The 15,596-nt window shown below is 43.5% G+C and overlaps 1 protein-coding gene across 18 annotated transcripts in view; it reads left to right on the top strand.

Moving 5' to 3' along the window:
- The window catches only part of KIAA1217 (KIAA1217 ortholog), a 355,643-nt gene that overhangs the window by 296,992 nt on the left and 43,055 nt on the right, over window positions 1-15,596 (top strand). For 15 of the 18 annotated variants that reach the window (XM_065628990.1, XM_065628992.1, XM_065628997.1 and 12 more), the window contains 3 exons: window positions 4,036-4,140; window positions 4,574-4,626; window positions 11,557-11,717. In XM_065628990.1, the coding sequence (XP_065485062.1) occupies window positions 4,036-4,140; window positions 4,574-4,626; window positions 11,557-11,717 (319 nt within the window). The remainder of the gene's footprint in view (window positions 1-4,035; window positions 4,141-4,573; window positions 4,627-11,556; window positions 11,718-15,596) is intronic. The other 3 variants (XM_065629001.1, XM_065628989.1, XM_065628987.1) reach the window with 1 other exon arrangement.

Raw genomic sequence — 15,596 nt, 5'->3', positions numbered from 1 at the left:
AGGAAGATGAGATGCAGGCTCTTGGATAAGTGTTGTCAAATAGTATCACAGCTAGCAGTGCTTCAGAGCTTCTCTTTTCTCTTTAGCTTCAAGATGTAGAAAGTTTGAATTTAACCTGATTCTTAAAAGACTGAAATATTCACCTGTGTGTATCTTTCCCTTGCGGGGAGAGCAGAGTACAGAAGAGTTCTGCTGCTCTTTGCTTCACACTCTTCCAGGATAGCCACTCTATTGTTTTGGGGGGACTTTGGGGTAAAGTCTGCCTATTCTACTTTCACTTGGTTCTAGAGAAGCCGTTGGGAAAGATAACCTACTCCCTTTTCCTTTTTTTTTTTTTTTTAATTTTTTTATTTCCCAGTGAGATAAAAAAATTTCTAATGAAGTCTTTCTCTTGTAGAATAATATAGAAAGAAACGTAATTTTCCCTGTCTCTGACCCTCTTTTTGATTACTATAAGGACTTCACTCAGAGTTTAACTATAAAATATAAAGTCACTGAAAATCTTTCTCCAGGATAGGATGCCAATTAGTTTGTGGCGTCAGACTTGGTATTTGAGTATGTCTGTTACAGATGACATGATGCACAGCCTAGGGTCAGATAGGAACATGAATGAACAGTAACAGAGCCCAGTTCTAGTTTGTGTCTGTACAAAGTGTCTTCTCAGTGATGTGAATATTAAAGATGGCTCTAGGAAAGGGAAGAAACATGCAAGTCATGGTTAAATAGCATCACAGTGAGAAGTGGGTACCAGTTCAGCAATACACTGTACCCTGCTTGGGATTACTTCCATCCAGTTAGTTGCAGTAGAGGGAATAACACAAAACCCCTATGAAGCTGTAAGGAAGAAATCTGGTGATGAAACCTGATGTCTCAGTGCACGGACCCTGCAGAAACAAGGGCTTGTTATTCCCCTGCTGCATGTGGGGAGCGAGATGCTGGGGCAGGGCCCAAGTGCCCAAATGTCCCCGGGGCTGTGGGTCAGGCTGTGGGGGAACAGGGCTGGTGAGCAGCTGGTCCCTGCCTTGCTGGCCGAGGTCTGTGAGGTGACAAAGCCAAAGCCAAGTGTGACCAAGAGGCCTCTCAGAGCTGGGAGTTGCTGCTGACCTTGCTCCCTCCTTTCCTCCCCAGTGTGCCACCGCCTCTGACTCTCCCAGCATTCACAGGAAAACAATGCAAAACAATGCAAAACAATGCCCTTCCTTGCTCAGGCTGATAAAACAGCCATTTCTTTCCCAAATGCTGTAGCAGGGACCCTCCCTGCCCTTCCTGGGTGGTGGAGAGATGCAGATTTATCTGGGAAATTAATCTAGGAACAGAAACGGGGATTGTCCTTCTCTTGCTACCACCACCAGCAAAGAGGCACCGCTGCGGTTTGTTCTGCCAGACCCCAGTGCTCCGCATCCCCCCCTGCCCCGTCCCGTGGGACCCCGGCCCACCCAGCGCAGGAAGGAATAGCAGCGAGAGGTAGAGAGCGTAATGTTGAGAACCAAAAATGTACAGCTGCCACGATAGTGCCGGCATCCCCGATAGACTCCAGGCCGGCAGAGGCTGAGGAAAGCGTTCATTTTCTGCCTCTGGAGCTGGTGTTGCTCCAGCCCTTCACAGGGAAGCCAGAGGGGAAAGAAGTGGCTGAGGACCCTGTCCCGGCTCCACCTGAGCCGTGTGGCCAGACTGGGCCACCAGCCCCACAGCCACGTCAGTCCAGGGCACGGCCCTGCCCCGGGCCAGCCGTGTCCCTCCCTGCCTCCCACCGCCTTCAGTCAGACCGCCGGGTCTCTGAAAATCAGGTCGTTTTATTTAATGCCTAAAAGGTGCCTCCTTTCAGACACCTGTTTTTGAAATGTTTGGTGCTGATGGCCATAATGAGTCTGGGTATTACAGTGAAACGATTACAGGAAAAATCCTGCCTTGTCTGTAGCAGAGTAACTCCAGAGCACATGTGGATTCTTCACATTCTTAATGCTTTTACCATATGAAAAATAATGTGCTCCATGCAATTGATTCCAGTATTTCATTCGTTTTTCATCATCTCCTATCTCTGGAACATCCCTCTCCCTTTTAACAACATATTTTCCTAGATTTCATGGCAAAGGACAAGATCAGCTTTGTGTTACCGTAATCTCTTTTGAAGCAGAAAATTGTTTCCAGATTATCGAATGTGGGATGGAAAAAACATCATATTTATGAATCGGTAAAACAGATAGACTTCCAATTGAGTTTAGTTCCAAGAAGGGTTAGTGATGATTATCTGGGAAAAAAAAATGTTTTCATTATTAAGTGTCAAAAATGCTGCATTAAAGTTTGTTAGAATATATTTATCCCAGGCTTTTAGTACTTGTTTTTGTTCCAAAGGTTACTGTAGCCTGAACTAGTTTCTTATTTTAAAACTTATAATAGTGGAAATTCTGTAACGTGTTTCTTGATTTGAAATGAATTAGGTCAGATTCACTAGTCTTCTCATCACCGTTCAAAATACCTTTCAACATGAAGACAGAAAAGTAAGATGCCCACGATGTATTAAATCACAGTGAGAAAATGTCTGCTGGCTGGGGACTGACTGAATGCTGTCCTCTTCCCTGCTTGCGTCTGTGTTTTGCTGCCCTGTATTCTCAACATCTCGGTGTCTTGGAGTCTCTCCTGGCTACGGTGTCTGTGCTATCTCAGCAAACCTCTATTTCATTCCCTGACCGTGAATGAAATAATTAGCCTGGATAATGTCTGGCTACAAGCTGGGCTGGTTCCTCGCTTTGTATCATGTCAGCTTGCTTTTGCCTGGAATCGGTACCTTCATTCGGTTTACATGGCCCTTATTGATTGGAATTATTGCTTTGACCACCAAACGGCAACTGGGGTTGGGGGTCGCCGGGGTTCGGCTGCTCCCACGTGCGCAGAACGCTGGTGGTGATGGATGCCCCTGCGGCCGGCTGTGACCGGGCCTGCGTGTGACTGTCCCATCATCTCTCATCAGCCATTGATTGCTGCTGGTCTTAGTCACTTGCGTTTTGAGTTTTGTTCCCGGTCATCTTCCAAAATCGCAGCCCGTGGCTAGCGTTTGCTTTTGTGTGTCTCCCCGGTCACTTAACTGCTGGCATGTAGGGACACGTTTGCAGAAGGTCCTGTCTGAGTTCCCATACTGATGTGTGTCTGCATTGTGGTGTGTCATTGACGTACTGGCATGTGAAATTGGCACCTGTGTGAGCAAAAGGCTGTTTTGGAGCTCACCAAGGAAGTCACCTGGTACCTGACTAATATATACATTTATGTGAACAGTTAAACACACAAATGTTAGCCTTCTTATCAAAAAAAGTAATTGTTGTTGTTTAGTGGCCTTTGGTACCTATGGAAAACACTGACCATACCTATTACGGTTCTTCTTCTCTTCTTCTGCTGTTTAGGAATTTCTCAGGATATGTGCATCAAAGCAAATCTGGTTTATGGTGATGTTTCTGCACAGTCTGCACTTGGTGTCCTGTGCCTGTCCGTCACATTGCAGTCTGTTAGCAGACAGTTGCGATGTCAGGTGCAAAGGATTTGGGCTGGGAAGCAGTCAGCTTGGACAGATTAAATGCTTCTCAGAAAAAAAATCTGCGTTTGGGAAAAGTAAAAATAGGAACAAGAAGTGTAAAGTCTCTAATCCTGAAACCTTATGTACAGGCAAAATTATTGGCACAGTGTAGGTAAAACAGAAAATACATGTAATGCTGAAAAAAATGATTTTCACTAGTTCTAAGGGGCATTAACTGATTGGTTTAGGTGCCTGTCTGGTGAGATCATTTGAAGTTTATTATCTGGGTGGTTGTTTGTTTTGTTCTTTTTTAACCAAGCAGATGTCTTTTTTGTTGTCTGTTACCATGCAAAAGCTCTCCAAGCCAAGATGCGGTAAGCTGCTGTAACAAGGTACATGCAAACTGGTACCCCTGAGCCTTTGCACGGCCTCTGTAGTGTCTTCCCAATCCTGTGGTAATCATTCACCTAGAAAAACAAGTCTGAAAGCAAATATATCTGGCTTTAACAAACGGTTCTCTTGTCTTACAGAGAGAGGATACAAGCCATGGAGAAACAGATTGCCAGTTTAACTGGTCTTGTTCAGTCTGCGCTTTTTAAAGGGCCAAATACAAGTAATAGCAAAGATGCTTCTAGGTAAAAAAAGAATTCATTAAATCTGTTTCTCTGTAATGATCATAGTAATCAATCAACAAAAAATAACATTTGAATGTAATAGTAAAAAACCCCTGAATGCTGAATCATTTTTAAATATCTTTATCATCCCCATGAGAATGCTAGGTAGAGAGGAAGAATGTGCCAAATGATAGATGGAGATAAAATGCATTACTCTTCTTTGCGTTAAAAAGAATTAATGTAGATACATCTCTGTGCTTTCTGCTGCTTTTACTCCATTCCTTGCTTAACTTGTATTAAAAGCTGATTTAAAATAAAACAACTGACAAGCTATTGGTGATTTAAATTTAAAAAAATATATGCTAGACAAGGCCATTTGATTTGCTGATTATAAACCCCACTACAGTTTTTTTGTTAGTAAGTTAAAATTATGATTTTTCTTTTTATTGCTTAGTGAGAAGATGATGTTGAAAATTGTGTCCAGCAAGAGCAGCATTGACACTGCAGGTAAGATAATTCATTTTTCATTTACAAATTGTTCAGGTTTAAATGAATAGCTCTAACATTACTACCATCCCGACTTATGGAAATGTCAAATTTACTTAAATTCCCATAGCTGTAGTGTCAGTTTAAGTTCAGGATATGGGAGTCAATCACATCTTTGTTAAGAGAGGAATTTCTGACAGGTTGAGGCGGACTTTGGAATTAATTTCACACCAGCGCTGAATGATTTAAATGAGATACAGAGTCTCTGCATATGGTGAATCTTCCAGTGACTCATCCTGTCACAGTATATATGTGTCACTAAGTCCAGATGTATCCAAATTGCTGTAGAAGGCTAAATATTTCATTCCTATTCTGGTCACCTGAACTTTTCTCTAAGGTTCTTCTGTCAGTAGGATGCTATGGATGTAGTGCTACTAAGGAATTTCGCAGTCAGCAAGATAGCACTTTCCCTAATTAAGCCGTATTGATCTGTTACTAATTATTAGCATGCGCCTAAACTGTTCTGAGCAAGCATCAATTATGAAGCCAATAAGAGCTGGTCTTATTTTAGCTTCCTACTTGGGGAGCTGTTAAGGGTTTAAAAGATGGAGTTAAGGCAGTTGTGAAAGAAGATCTCCATGTGACTGGAGCTCTTTGTGTATGGGCAGCTGCTGGAGAAGTCTGCAGGGTGTGCGTGTGTTTATTTGCCTCCTCTTCACCCTTTGTCATGCACCGAATGCAAATAAAGGCAGTTCCCTTCTTCCCGGTAATGCCGTTCCCACAGGGAGGTCTGTGCTGCAGGTAGTAAACCACACACATTTATTAGCAAATCTATTATGCTCTTAACTAGCCTTTCTGTTGGAGCTGTTAGTTCATGTTCAGGATTCCTGTTTATCTGGAATCGCAGTGTGTCCTCCTAACCGACAGAAATCAAACCAGACCTGGAAAATATCAAGCACATGCGTGAGTGAGCGAGCTAAAGTCCTGGTGCTGGAGCTTTGCTCCCAAGCCACTCTCTGGTCCCTTTCCAACTCTTTCCTTCCCACTGGCCCCTGGATGGGGAGAGCAATACTTAAGGCTGTGAAGAAACAAGTTGTAATTTGTCAGTTACAGACAGCTTACTGAAAAGCCCATCATTTTTCAAAACAGCTGCAAAATGCTCTTAGACTTTTCCTTATTTCAGTGTCATTATACATGGAGAATTTATAGTATTTCCCACTTGCACCAGCCTTGTCTCATACAAAGCACCTATGAAGCCATCAAAATCTGCACATATGTTGCCTTGTTTTCCTCTTTGTGTTGTACTGCTGTTTGGCTTTTCTGCTTTCCCTGTTTTTGTACTAATTCAGAGAAGCACTTTGAGGGGGGCACTGAGCTGGAGATCTTGGGCCCTGCTTTGAGTGGGAGTTTGGACCAGATGGCCTTCAGAGGTTCCTTTCAACCTAAATTATTCAGTGGTGTGTATGTGTGTGTACATGTGTGAATGTTCTCTCAATAAAATGAGAAAAGAAATGATATTCATTGGGAAAACAGCTCTACACAGAGCAAAGGTGGGGATTCTTAGATGTGGAAGCTATGCCCAGGCCACCAGAACAGCATGGTTCATCTGACTGGCAGCCGTTTCCTGCCACTGTTGTTCCCAAAGACTCCTCACTACCTTGTTGTGTGACTGAGGGCATGTCCCTGAAATGGCAAAATTACATAAAACAGCTGCGTGTCCAAGCGCACGGCGCGGAGATGGGTGGCACGTGTAATTTACTGTCACATACTGACAGAAACACTGATTTTGTCACATGGCCATGCCCACATCCAGCATGTAAGTAAGGATACCAGCATTCGGGTTGGGCAATAGGTGCCTTTCTGATCACTTCGGAGACAGGGACAGGGCAGAGGGCCAGCCATGCAGCCAGTCGTCTGCAAGGATCCCTATCAGAAGTATGGTTGTATCTCCAGCATCTGCATCCCTAAATCCTGTCCTTGCAGCATGACTCAGCCACAAAATTAAACTATAGCGGGTAAGGGAAACAAGGCGTGATGCTTACCTTAATATGCTACAGTACTGTAACGCACATCAGCTATTATTAAAGACTGCTATATAATAGAATAGTCCCGTATAATGGAATATTTTGCTTTTTCACCAGCCTTTGAAATTGCATGTAACAGGGTCTAATGAGTCAATACAGTCACTGCTTACTTGCAAATTAGGCAATCTGCCAGAATATGCTACAGAATGTTTCTCCTTTTTGTAAATATGCTTGGGTTTAAACATCCCAGCAGCATCTAGAAGCAGACTTGCTGACCACTGTTTTGTTCTTCAGTTCACCCCAGTCCTTATTAAGTATAGACATTTAGACAGTCAACTCTCTTAGTATACAACTCCATTTGACAACTGTGCACTGAGATACCGGTTTTAGCAATTTCAAAGTCTATTTGAAAGAAAAAGTGGTATAAAATGTTGATTGAGCAGTCCTTTCTGGAGCACTGGTAAGCAGAAATGTGAATTGCCTCCCATACTGAACAATAAAACATCTGTGCAGGATAAAATTGGCTCATCAATGTTGAACCAACATTGTATTTTATAGTATGTGTTCCAATGATAGGCGACTTCCATGCAAAAAATAGAGAACTATCTCACTTGGGAAGGAAAGAACCCAAATTTTCTAAATACTGCATAAGTCTAGATAGCTAGATTACGAATACTGTGTTTGGTATTTCATATCAACCAAATCATTGTATTTAACATGTTTTTGCTTTGCCAGTCTGTAGCGGATTCTTTAGCCTCAGATATTAAAGAACCTAAATAAAAATGCTTTTTCCCTGGGGAAAATGAGCCTGTAACGATCATGCTTGTCTGCATTTCTTATGTTTTATTGCTTTAGGCTCAGTCCATTCGTGGGGATTGGGTTCCAAGAGCAGTAACCTTCCATAGATTAGCTATGTCCTCTCTAGTAATATTAGGAGAAATCTCGTGACTGAATCCTTATAACCTTTTTCAGTTCACCCAAAATGAATTGCATCAAGGGGCTCTTCACTTAGGCACAACATGTGACTCTAAAAACAAACCATACAAGGAAGAGTATCCTTGAGATTACTAACAAATGTGTTGAGAAATGCTCGCCTACTCTCTTTCCTGTCATACTTTGTTCATCAAGTGGTGAGAGCGATAGATTCCATTCTGAATTCATTGCTTAAATTGAGATCAATTGTATCATGGATCACCAAAAAAGCAGTAGTTCTTTGCTGCCTTGTTGGTAGAGGAAGACGGACATTTCAGTATTTCCTGAAATGGGATCAAGGCACCTTTCTGCACTACCACCACCAGTACAAGCCAAGGGAGGGAGATGGCAGCAGGGAGAAGTATCACACGTGTGGGGCTCAGATTTGATTCCCTACTCTTCGTGAACTGTCTTGTCATCTGTGCATATCTGTGTGCCTTTTTCACATACATGACTCTTGCTGTGATGATCTGTGAATTAAAAACATTGTCCATATCTGCTTGCTTATCTCAGATTCAAAGATAGATCACGCCAGTCTTTGAACTCTGTCAGCATTTGCAGGTAAAACATGATGCTGAATTCATTCTGGATCAATGAGGTGAATTTGTGCACTAATATATATAGAATATGATATTCTTTTAAGGGTGCTTGAGTGCCTGGCCATAACAGCTTGTTAGTAATGGAACTGCAACCTTAACATTGCATTTGCCTGTTTGTTTAGTGGATTCTAACTGGATGGTGAGAGAATGAAGCAACTGTCATGTCTCCCCAAATGATGGTTGAAAAATGTTCTGGCTCTTTAATAAGGAGATGAGTAATTTATTAAAAAACATCACTGGGGTGTCTTCTGGTGGCCTTTTTTTTCTAGTCTACTTCAAAACAAAATCGTAGCATTTTAGAAAGAAAAATAAAACCTGGAAAACAGGAAGAGAATGTCTTGGCAACCATAGCAAAACTCAAGTGTCAGGGAGTGGAAATTGTGTTCTTATCTTCCTGAGCCTGGGCAAATAACAAACTTTTCCCCTTTCCACACATCAGTTCTCTTTGTACTTTAAAAACTGCAGCTTAGTTCATTAGCCTTTGTAAAAAAAGTTAACATTTGTATTTTGTCCAGAGTATTAGGGAATTACGGAGGGTTTTTGCAGTCAGGCCCCCTTACCTAGCTCCAGCAAGCGTTTATTGAAAAAGCTGAGAGCCAGCGCTGTTTCTTTACCTTCAATCTGTTGGGCCGTACACCTAATCGCAAAGCCACAGCCTGGGACTATTTCCAAAAGCGAGCTATACTCCCTAGATCGAAGCAGGCCCTCCTCATTCAGCTGCCCTTTTATTCCTTTTTGATGAAAATATGCATCTCTGAGAAACCCGTGTCTGATCCTTCCTGCGTGCCCGCGCTCACTCGCTGACCGTGGTTGTGTGTCCCACCCTCGGTGGTCCCAGGTCATGCTGCGCGGGCTCTGGGCACCTTCTGCAGCAGGGACGTGGTGGCAGCTGAGAGTTCCTGACGTGGAGAAGAGGTGGCTGAGGCAGCAGCAGAGGAGGAGGAGGAGGAGGAGAGCTGCTTCGCAGGGAGTCAGAGACATCTATTGTTTACAGAAGCAGATCACAGTCCATCTACACTAAAAGGAAAGCAGGCACCCCTTCCTGAGAAAATATGTGAATTGTCTGGGGTCCAGCATGGGGGGAGAGACTGGCGGGGGCTGATTCATGCCTTGGCTGCATCATCACAGGGTCGGGGGCTGAGGTTTTGGAGCTTTTGCTTGAGGCAAAGAATAGCAGAAAGGTAGATGTGCTTTCAAAAATAGTCCAGATTTGTGGCTAGGGATCAGAACTCTTGGAGGCGTACCCACATTTTTCAGGCTCTCCCGTGGTTTCTGTCTGTAGGCTTTATGAACTAAATAACCTTTTCTTAAAAAAAAATGCAAAAAATACTGCATGTGAGAGGGAAATGGATGCTTGACTGTAGGAAAAACTGCGGTGTACATGTAGACAGGTAAGTATTAGCATATATTAGACTGAAGCATGGAGTGGGTACAGAATGGCAGTGAACAAGGACTGTTTATTTCTTGAGTGTTGCTTTCTGTTAAGCAGCTCTTTGAAAGTCAAGAGAGCATTGAATCATACTGGAGTACAGCAAAAATGTGCAGTAGCTTGCTCAGCAGTGAAATGAAAAGTGCTGTTGTTGAAGCACTGAGCAGATCTAGCTGGAGCACGTTTAGGTAAGGTATAGCATTACAGTGACCAGCACTGGCCCAGAACAGCTTTTTGTTTGAGCACGTCTCCGGAAGCCCAGGGCATGGCACACCGTGTACAGCATGGGTGCAGCCAGAGGGGCTGTGCTTTTGCTGACAGGAATTGCAAATGTAGCTAAAGCAAGAAACCCCATTCTTCAGAAGCCTTTCAGCCTATTTTTAAATAAAAATAATCTGGCGTAATTTCCATCCTTTAAAAATGCTTCCTCAGATGAATTTTTCGAAGGCTTTTTTTGAGGTATCCACACCTGTTGGCAAATTAGTAACAATTTGTTGTCATGCTGAGCTGTACTCAGGCACATTTGGAGATGTTACTGACTGAAAAGACCACTAGAGATAACAGGGTGGGGATAAACCTTACCACTCTTCTGTTCATACTCATTCCAGCCTTAAAAATATGCATGCCCTTTGGTGCACTGAGAATTTGCCTTCAACAGGCAAGGAAAAGCTTCCAACACTAGTTTCTGCTTTGTTTAATTGAACTTGATAGAAAGTGTGCTTGTGGGAACAAATGATGACCAAAGTCCCTGTGCAGATCCCTTGATGAGTTATTTTCCTCTTCCTCAGATTTTTTGTGTTGTTCATAGAGAAGGAAGAAAATGAAGTGGGGAATGGCATAATGCAATAGCTCAGGGAGTAGCAGCCATCTGAGCCCAAGGGACAAGGTGGATTCGGTACTGTGATCAGAAGAGTATGCAGGGCTATGTAGTGCTGGACTTAGAAAATGAAGTGTGTCCTGCTGACAGTCTGTCGTTTTGCCTGTTGACGATGTGAAGGGGAAGGGACACATTCGAAAGAAAATTTGAAGAATATGAGTATGTCAGTGCAAATTGCCAGAGGAAGCTGTAACATGACTATTAGCTGATGAGCTGGAATTTGTTCGTACCCTGTAAATACAGCTTCTTCCCAGGTACTTGAGACTGAAAGAACAAGCTTGACATTGGTGCTGTGTAGAGGAGCAGCGTTAATTAACGATGAAAGTCTTGTGAGGACACTTGGTTATTGTCAGACTGTGGCTCAGCTCATGTCCTTGTGTTATGCTCTATCCTCTTGTAAACACAGTCCTGAATAAATGACAGATTGAAGGGGAGTGGGTGGATGCAACATGGCTGGAGAGCTGTTCTCTGCTACACCATAATTTCATTTCTCTTCTCCTGGTTTACACATTAGGTGTTGGAGACACCTGAGAGAAATAATGCAATTGTACTTGAAGAAGCAAAGCAAGATTGTCTACAGAAGCCTTTTCCCCACACTTGGCCGTTTGACTGAATCTCTCTCCACTGATAATTAATCAACAAATACGCAGTTCAGGAGTCCAGTGAATTTGCATGAGCTTGGTCTCAGATGGCTCCTGGGAGGACAGTCCCAAAACTACTTTCAGTATCAATTTGATTTGCTAATGTTTGTGTAATCAGCAGTTACAGCTTATTATCCCATCTCCACTACATGTGGTTGGAAGCAGTCTTGTCATAATGCAGTGCTCTGATACAGCTGAGGTTCAAGCACAGATGTGCTCTGATATTGTTCAGTCTTCCCTCAAAATATATTGGATAAGGAGGTGCCAGTCCCCTGCTAATACTGAGCACTGGCAGCTGTACTTTTCTTGTCCACCTGCATGAAATATGTGTGGATTCAGTGGGCAGAGGAAGGGTCATGTTTGTACCTTCTCTGCTGGTGAGCTCAACCTGTGCCGCTCCTTATTGCAGGCGCTGCTAACATACCTGGGGGGAAGAACGCGCTGGCACCTGTGGAGTCAGCTGTCACCCATCACCCTGCTGCAGCTCCATCAATGCACGTCAGCCTGCACGGCATGAAACGCAACGTGTCGGACCTGCGGCTGCAGCTGCATCAGATGAAGCAGCTACAGGTATGCTTGTCTGGGTAATGCTGAGAAAGTGGGCTGTCAGCAAATGCCCTCTTTCTCCCTTCCCCTTCCCCTTCTCCTTTCCCTTTCCCTCCCCCTTCCCCCCTTTACCTTTTGTACGAGTGATTCTCAGTAGCAGAGTTCTAGCAAAGGGAAGACCCAAGTATTACAGACACAAAAGCATATTCTGCTCTAACAAACCCCAGTTGCATAGTCCTAGAGGGAAGAGAATTGGCTGTTAGCTACTGCTGCTCAGATATTGAAAAATAACTTCACTTCTAGCTTTGTTTGATGGCTCTAGACATTAAAGCGGTATTTATATTATAGTAATATCACGTCTGATTACAGTTTGGACGCTGCTGTGCTATGTGCTGTATAAACATGTAGGAAGAGCCATGTTCCTGCTCCATGCTGTTTAAAATTGAGACAGTTTTTACGTTCCTGAATAAACAACTTTGATGTCAGAAAACCCAAATGTAGCTGATGATCAGTAGACATGCATTAAGCCAGAGTTTCAGTCCTGTATGTACAGAATCCAGAAGAACAGCAAACATGAGCAGCAATGAAAAAAGATATTTCAGAAGTTGCTGCAAAGATTTGTTGTGCCCTACTTATTATACATTCCCATTTTACCAGTATCTTCCTAATACACATCAACACCTGCAAGAAACAATGAGAACAATGAAGAGTTAACCAAAATGTTCTGTTGACACATACCATCATGCTGCAAATGTAAATATACGGTGCTCATCTCAGATACTGTGAAAACAAGCGTATGCAGCTGTACAGGTCTTCAGCCTTTCACTTAATTGGAAACTGAAGAGCACTGTGTATTGTCTCAGAAGGTGTAGAAGGAGATAAAGCAATTTCTTGTAAGATAAAGTGGACAGCAGGGGAAACTTCAATACCCTACCAGTCCTCCTTGCCTGGGAAGTGAGATCACATGTTTGGTATTGCTGGGCTGCAGCTACTGCTTTTACGACCAAATTACAGATCAGAATTCAGAGCGCATTTTGCCTTCACTTCCTTGACTAAACGAAATTGAATTATGAACCAGTCTCAGGGCAAGGGAGCAGAACGGTGACGTAAATATCAGGATAAAGAAAACGTGACCGAGACCAAAGATGCTGTGACAAAGTTCTGTGCTCACTTTGCTGGTAAAGAAGAAATGGCAGAAGGTATTTGGAGCAAACAGTTGTGTCAGCCAAATGACCTCTGTGTGTAACACAGCACCCATGTATTTACATTTTCAGTTTAGGATGAATATGTTCCTATAGAAAATTTATCTTTCAAAAGCTGTTCCCAGCAGTGCTGCCTACATGCCAGCCATCACAGTCCCCATCTAATTTCAAAAGTCTACCTTGGGATTCCTGCCCCGGCTCATTATGTATAGTGCGTATTCTTCCACATCTGTGCGGCAAACCACTGCAGCCCCTCTGTCCTTCTGTAACCGCACGTACCAAACACAGCTCTTGGCAAACTCCTGCGGTCTGGCCACCAGCTGTGCTCAACATGTGGCCTCGTGAGGTGGGATGGAGGTCGCAGGGCTGCGCTGGAGGCAGCGAGCGCATCGTTCTCACAGGGCCTGCTCACCGAGGAGGTGGCATCTCCCCAGCTGCACCATGTCTCCACAGCCCTGCCTGGGGCGGTAACCTTGCTTTTGATCAGTTATAGCATTACGGCACGCAGGAGTGAAGAAACTTGTACCATCTGCACAAATTGATCCTGCCAAGGAAGTCTCGAGAAGGCAAAAAATGACATATCCCGAGTGTGCTCATTAACTCCGGCTGGCTTCCCCTATTTTAGAAATGATAGCAAATTTGTTGCATCCTGTCAGTAGGGAAGTGGGCAAATTTGTGATAGCTGGATGGAAGAACCTGTAGCTCAAGGGAAACTTTGGTATATTATGTATAAATTACATTCATGAGAGTGTGTTTTTGTCATGGCTTTCCTGAATGGGTGGAATGATTTTGAAAAAGAGCTCACAGTTTGTAGAGCAGCAAATGAAACAGGTAGTGTTTTAAACTGAAGAGTGTTGAAATATCACACTTCTGATGAAAAAAAAGTCTTTTGCAAAATAGTTCTAAGTAAAGGAGAAAAGTGGGTTTTTTCGAGGTTGTTTGTGTAATATATTTGACAGTATTTCATATTTTTCACTTTTGCTGTTGCTTCTGGGTTGGCAGTCAGTTTGTTTCTGTTTGCGTGAATTTTTCACAGAGTGACAGACTAAAAGAAACACTTCCAAAGAACTGAAAAAGATGATTGCACAAGCACAAAAGTTGGCAGGATAACTGAGAAACAGGAACGAGACATAAAACTATATTTAATACTGTCTGTGGTTCAGTTTTCAGTTAATGATATCACTGTGAGTTCTTACTCATTTGCTTAATAGAATCAGCAAAACACATGATGGAAAAGACCCATACGTTCATGTAACCTTTGTCTGTGCTGGCAAAATCCTCTTTTTAAAACATATCCAGCAGCAATTGATCAAGATGTATTGATTCACACACATAGGTTACCAGACGCAACTAAAAAGTCAAGACTATTTCAGTCTGTGGTTGGATTTTAACCAGAGATTTGTGAAATAAACACATTTGCATTGTGGCTGTTGCTAGAGGTTAGATACACTTCTTGCTACTCCACTAGCATCTTCCTAAGCACTCGGATTTTCAGAGGTACTGAAGATATTAATGTCTATTAATACATGACTCCGTGGCTGGTGTCACCTCTGCAATTTGGGGTTTTTTTGATAATGGGATGGCCCACACAGTATCAGGTTTGCTGGCATCAGATGGGGTTCACCTTTCTCAAAAGGGGAAGAGGATCTTTGCACATGAGCTAGCAGAGCTCATCGACAGAGCAGGGACAGGTAAAAGGTAAAGGAAGGTCAAAGGAAGCGTGCCCCCTCGATGAGCAAGACTGGTAAACTGATAACAACAGACAAGGAGAAGGCTGAGGTACTCAACAACTTCTTTGCTTCGGTCCTCACTGGCAAGCTCTCTTCCCACACTTCTTGAGTGGAAAATGAACTGCAAAGCAGCAACTAGGGGAGCAAAGTCCCTGCCACTGTAAGTGAGGATGTGGCTTGTGACCACTTAAGGAAGCTGAACATACAAAAGTCCATGGCACCTGATAAGATGCATCCTAGAGTCCTGAGCGAATTGGTTGATGTAGTTGCCAAGCCACTCTCCATGATATTTGAGAAGTCTTGGCAGTCAGGTGAAGTCCCTGGTGACGGGAAAAAGGGAAACATTGCACCCATTTTTAAAAAGGGTAGAAAGGAGGACCCTGGGAGCTACCAGCCTGTCAGCCTCACCTCTGTGCCTGGGAAGATCATGGAACAGATTCTCCCAGAAGCTGTGCTAAGGCACAGGAAGGACAAGGAGGTGATTTGGGACAGCCAGCATGGCTTGACCAAGGGCAAGTCCTGCCTGACCAACCTAGTGGCCTTCTACAATGGAGTAGCTACATCAGTGGACAAAGGAAGGGCTATGGGTGTTGTCTATCTGGACTACTGTAAAGGCTTTGACATGGTCCCCTGCAACATCATTCTCTCTAAATTGGAAACGTGGATTTGATGAGTGGACTGTTTGGTGGATGAGCAACTGGCTGGAAGGTCGCACCCAGACAGTAGTGGTCAATGGCTCCATGCCTGGATGGACACTGGTAACAAGTGATGTCCCTCAGGGGTCCATACTGGGACCAGTACTGTTTAATACCTTCATCAATGACATAGACATTGGGATTGAGTGCGCCCCCAGAAAGTTCGCGGATGACACCAAGCTGAGTGGTGCAGTTGACAAGCCTGAGGGATGGGATGCCATCCAGAGGGATCTGGACAAGCTTGAGAAGTGGGCCCATGTGAACCTCATGAGATTC

The sequence above is a fragment of the Caloenas nicobarica genome, chromosome 2 (genome assembly GCF_036013445.1).
Source record: "Caloenas nicobarica isolate bCalNic1 chromosome 2, bCalNic1.hap1, whole genome shotgun sequence".
NCBI lineage: Eukaryota > Metazoa > Chordata > Aves > Columbiformes > Columbidae > Caloenas > Caloenas nicobarica.
This window is presented reverse-complemented; position numbering and strand designations above follow the sequence as displayed.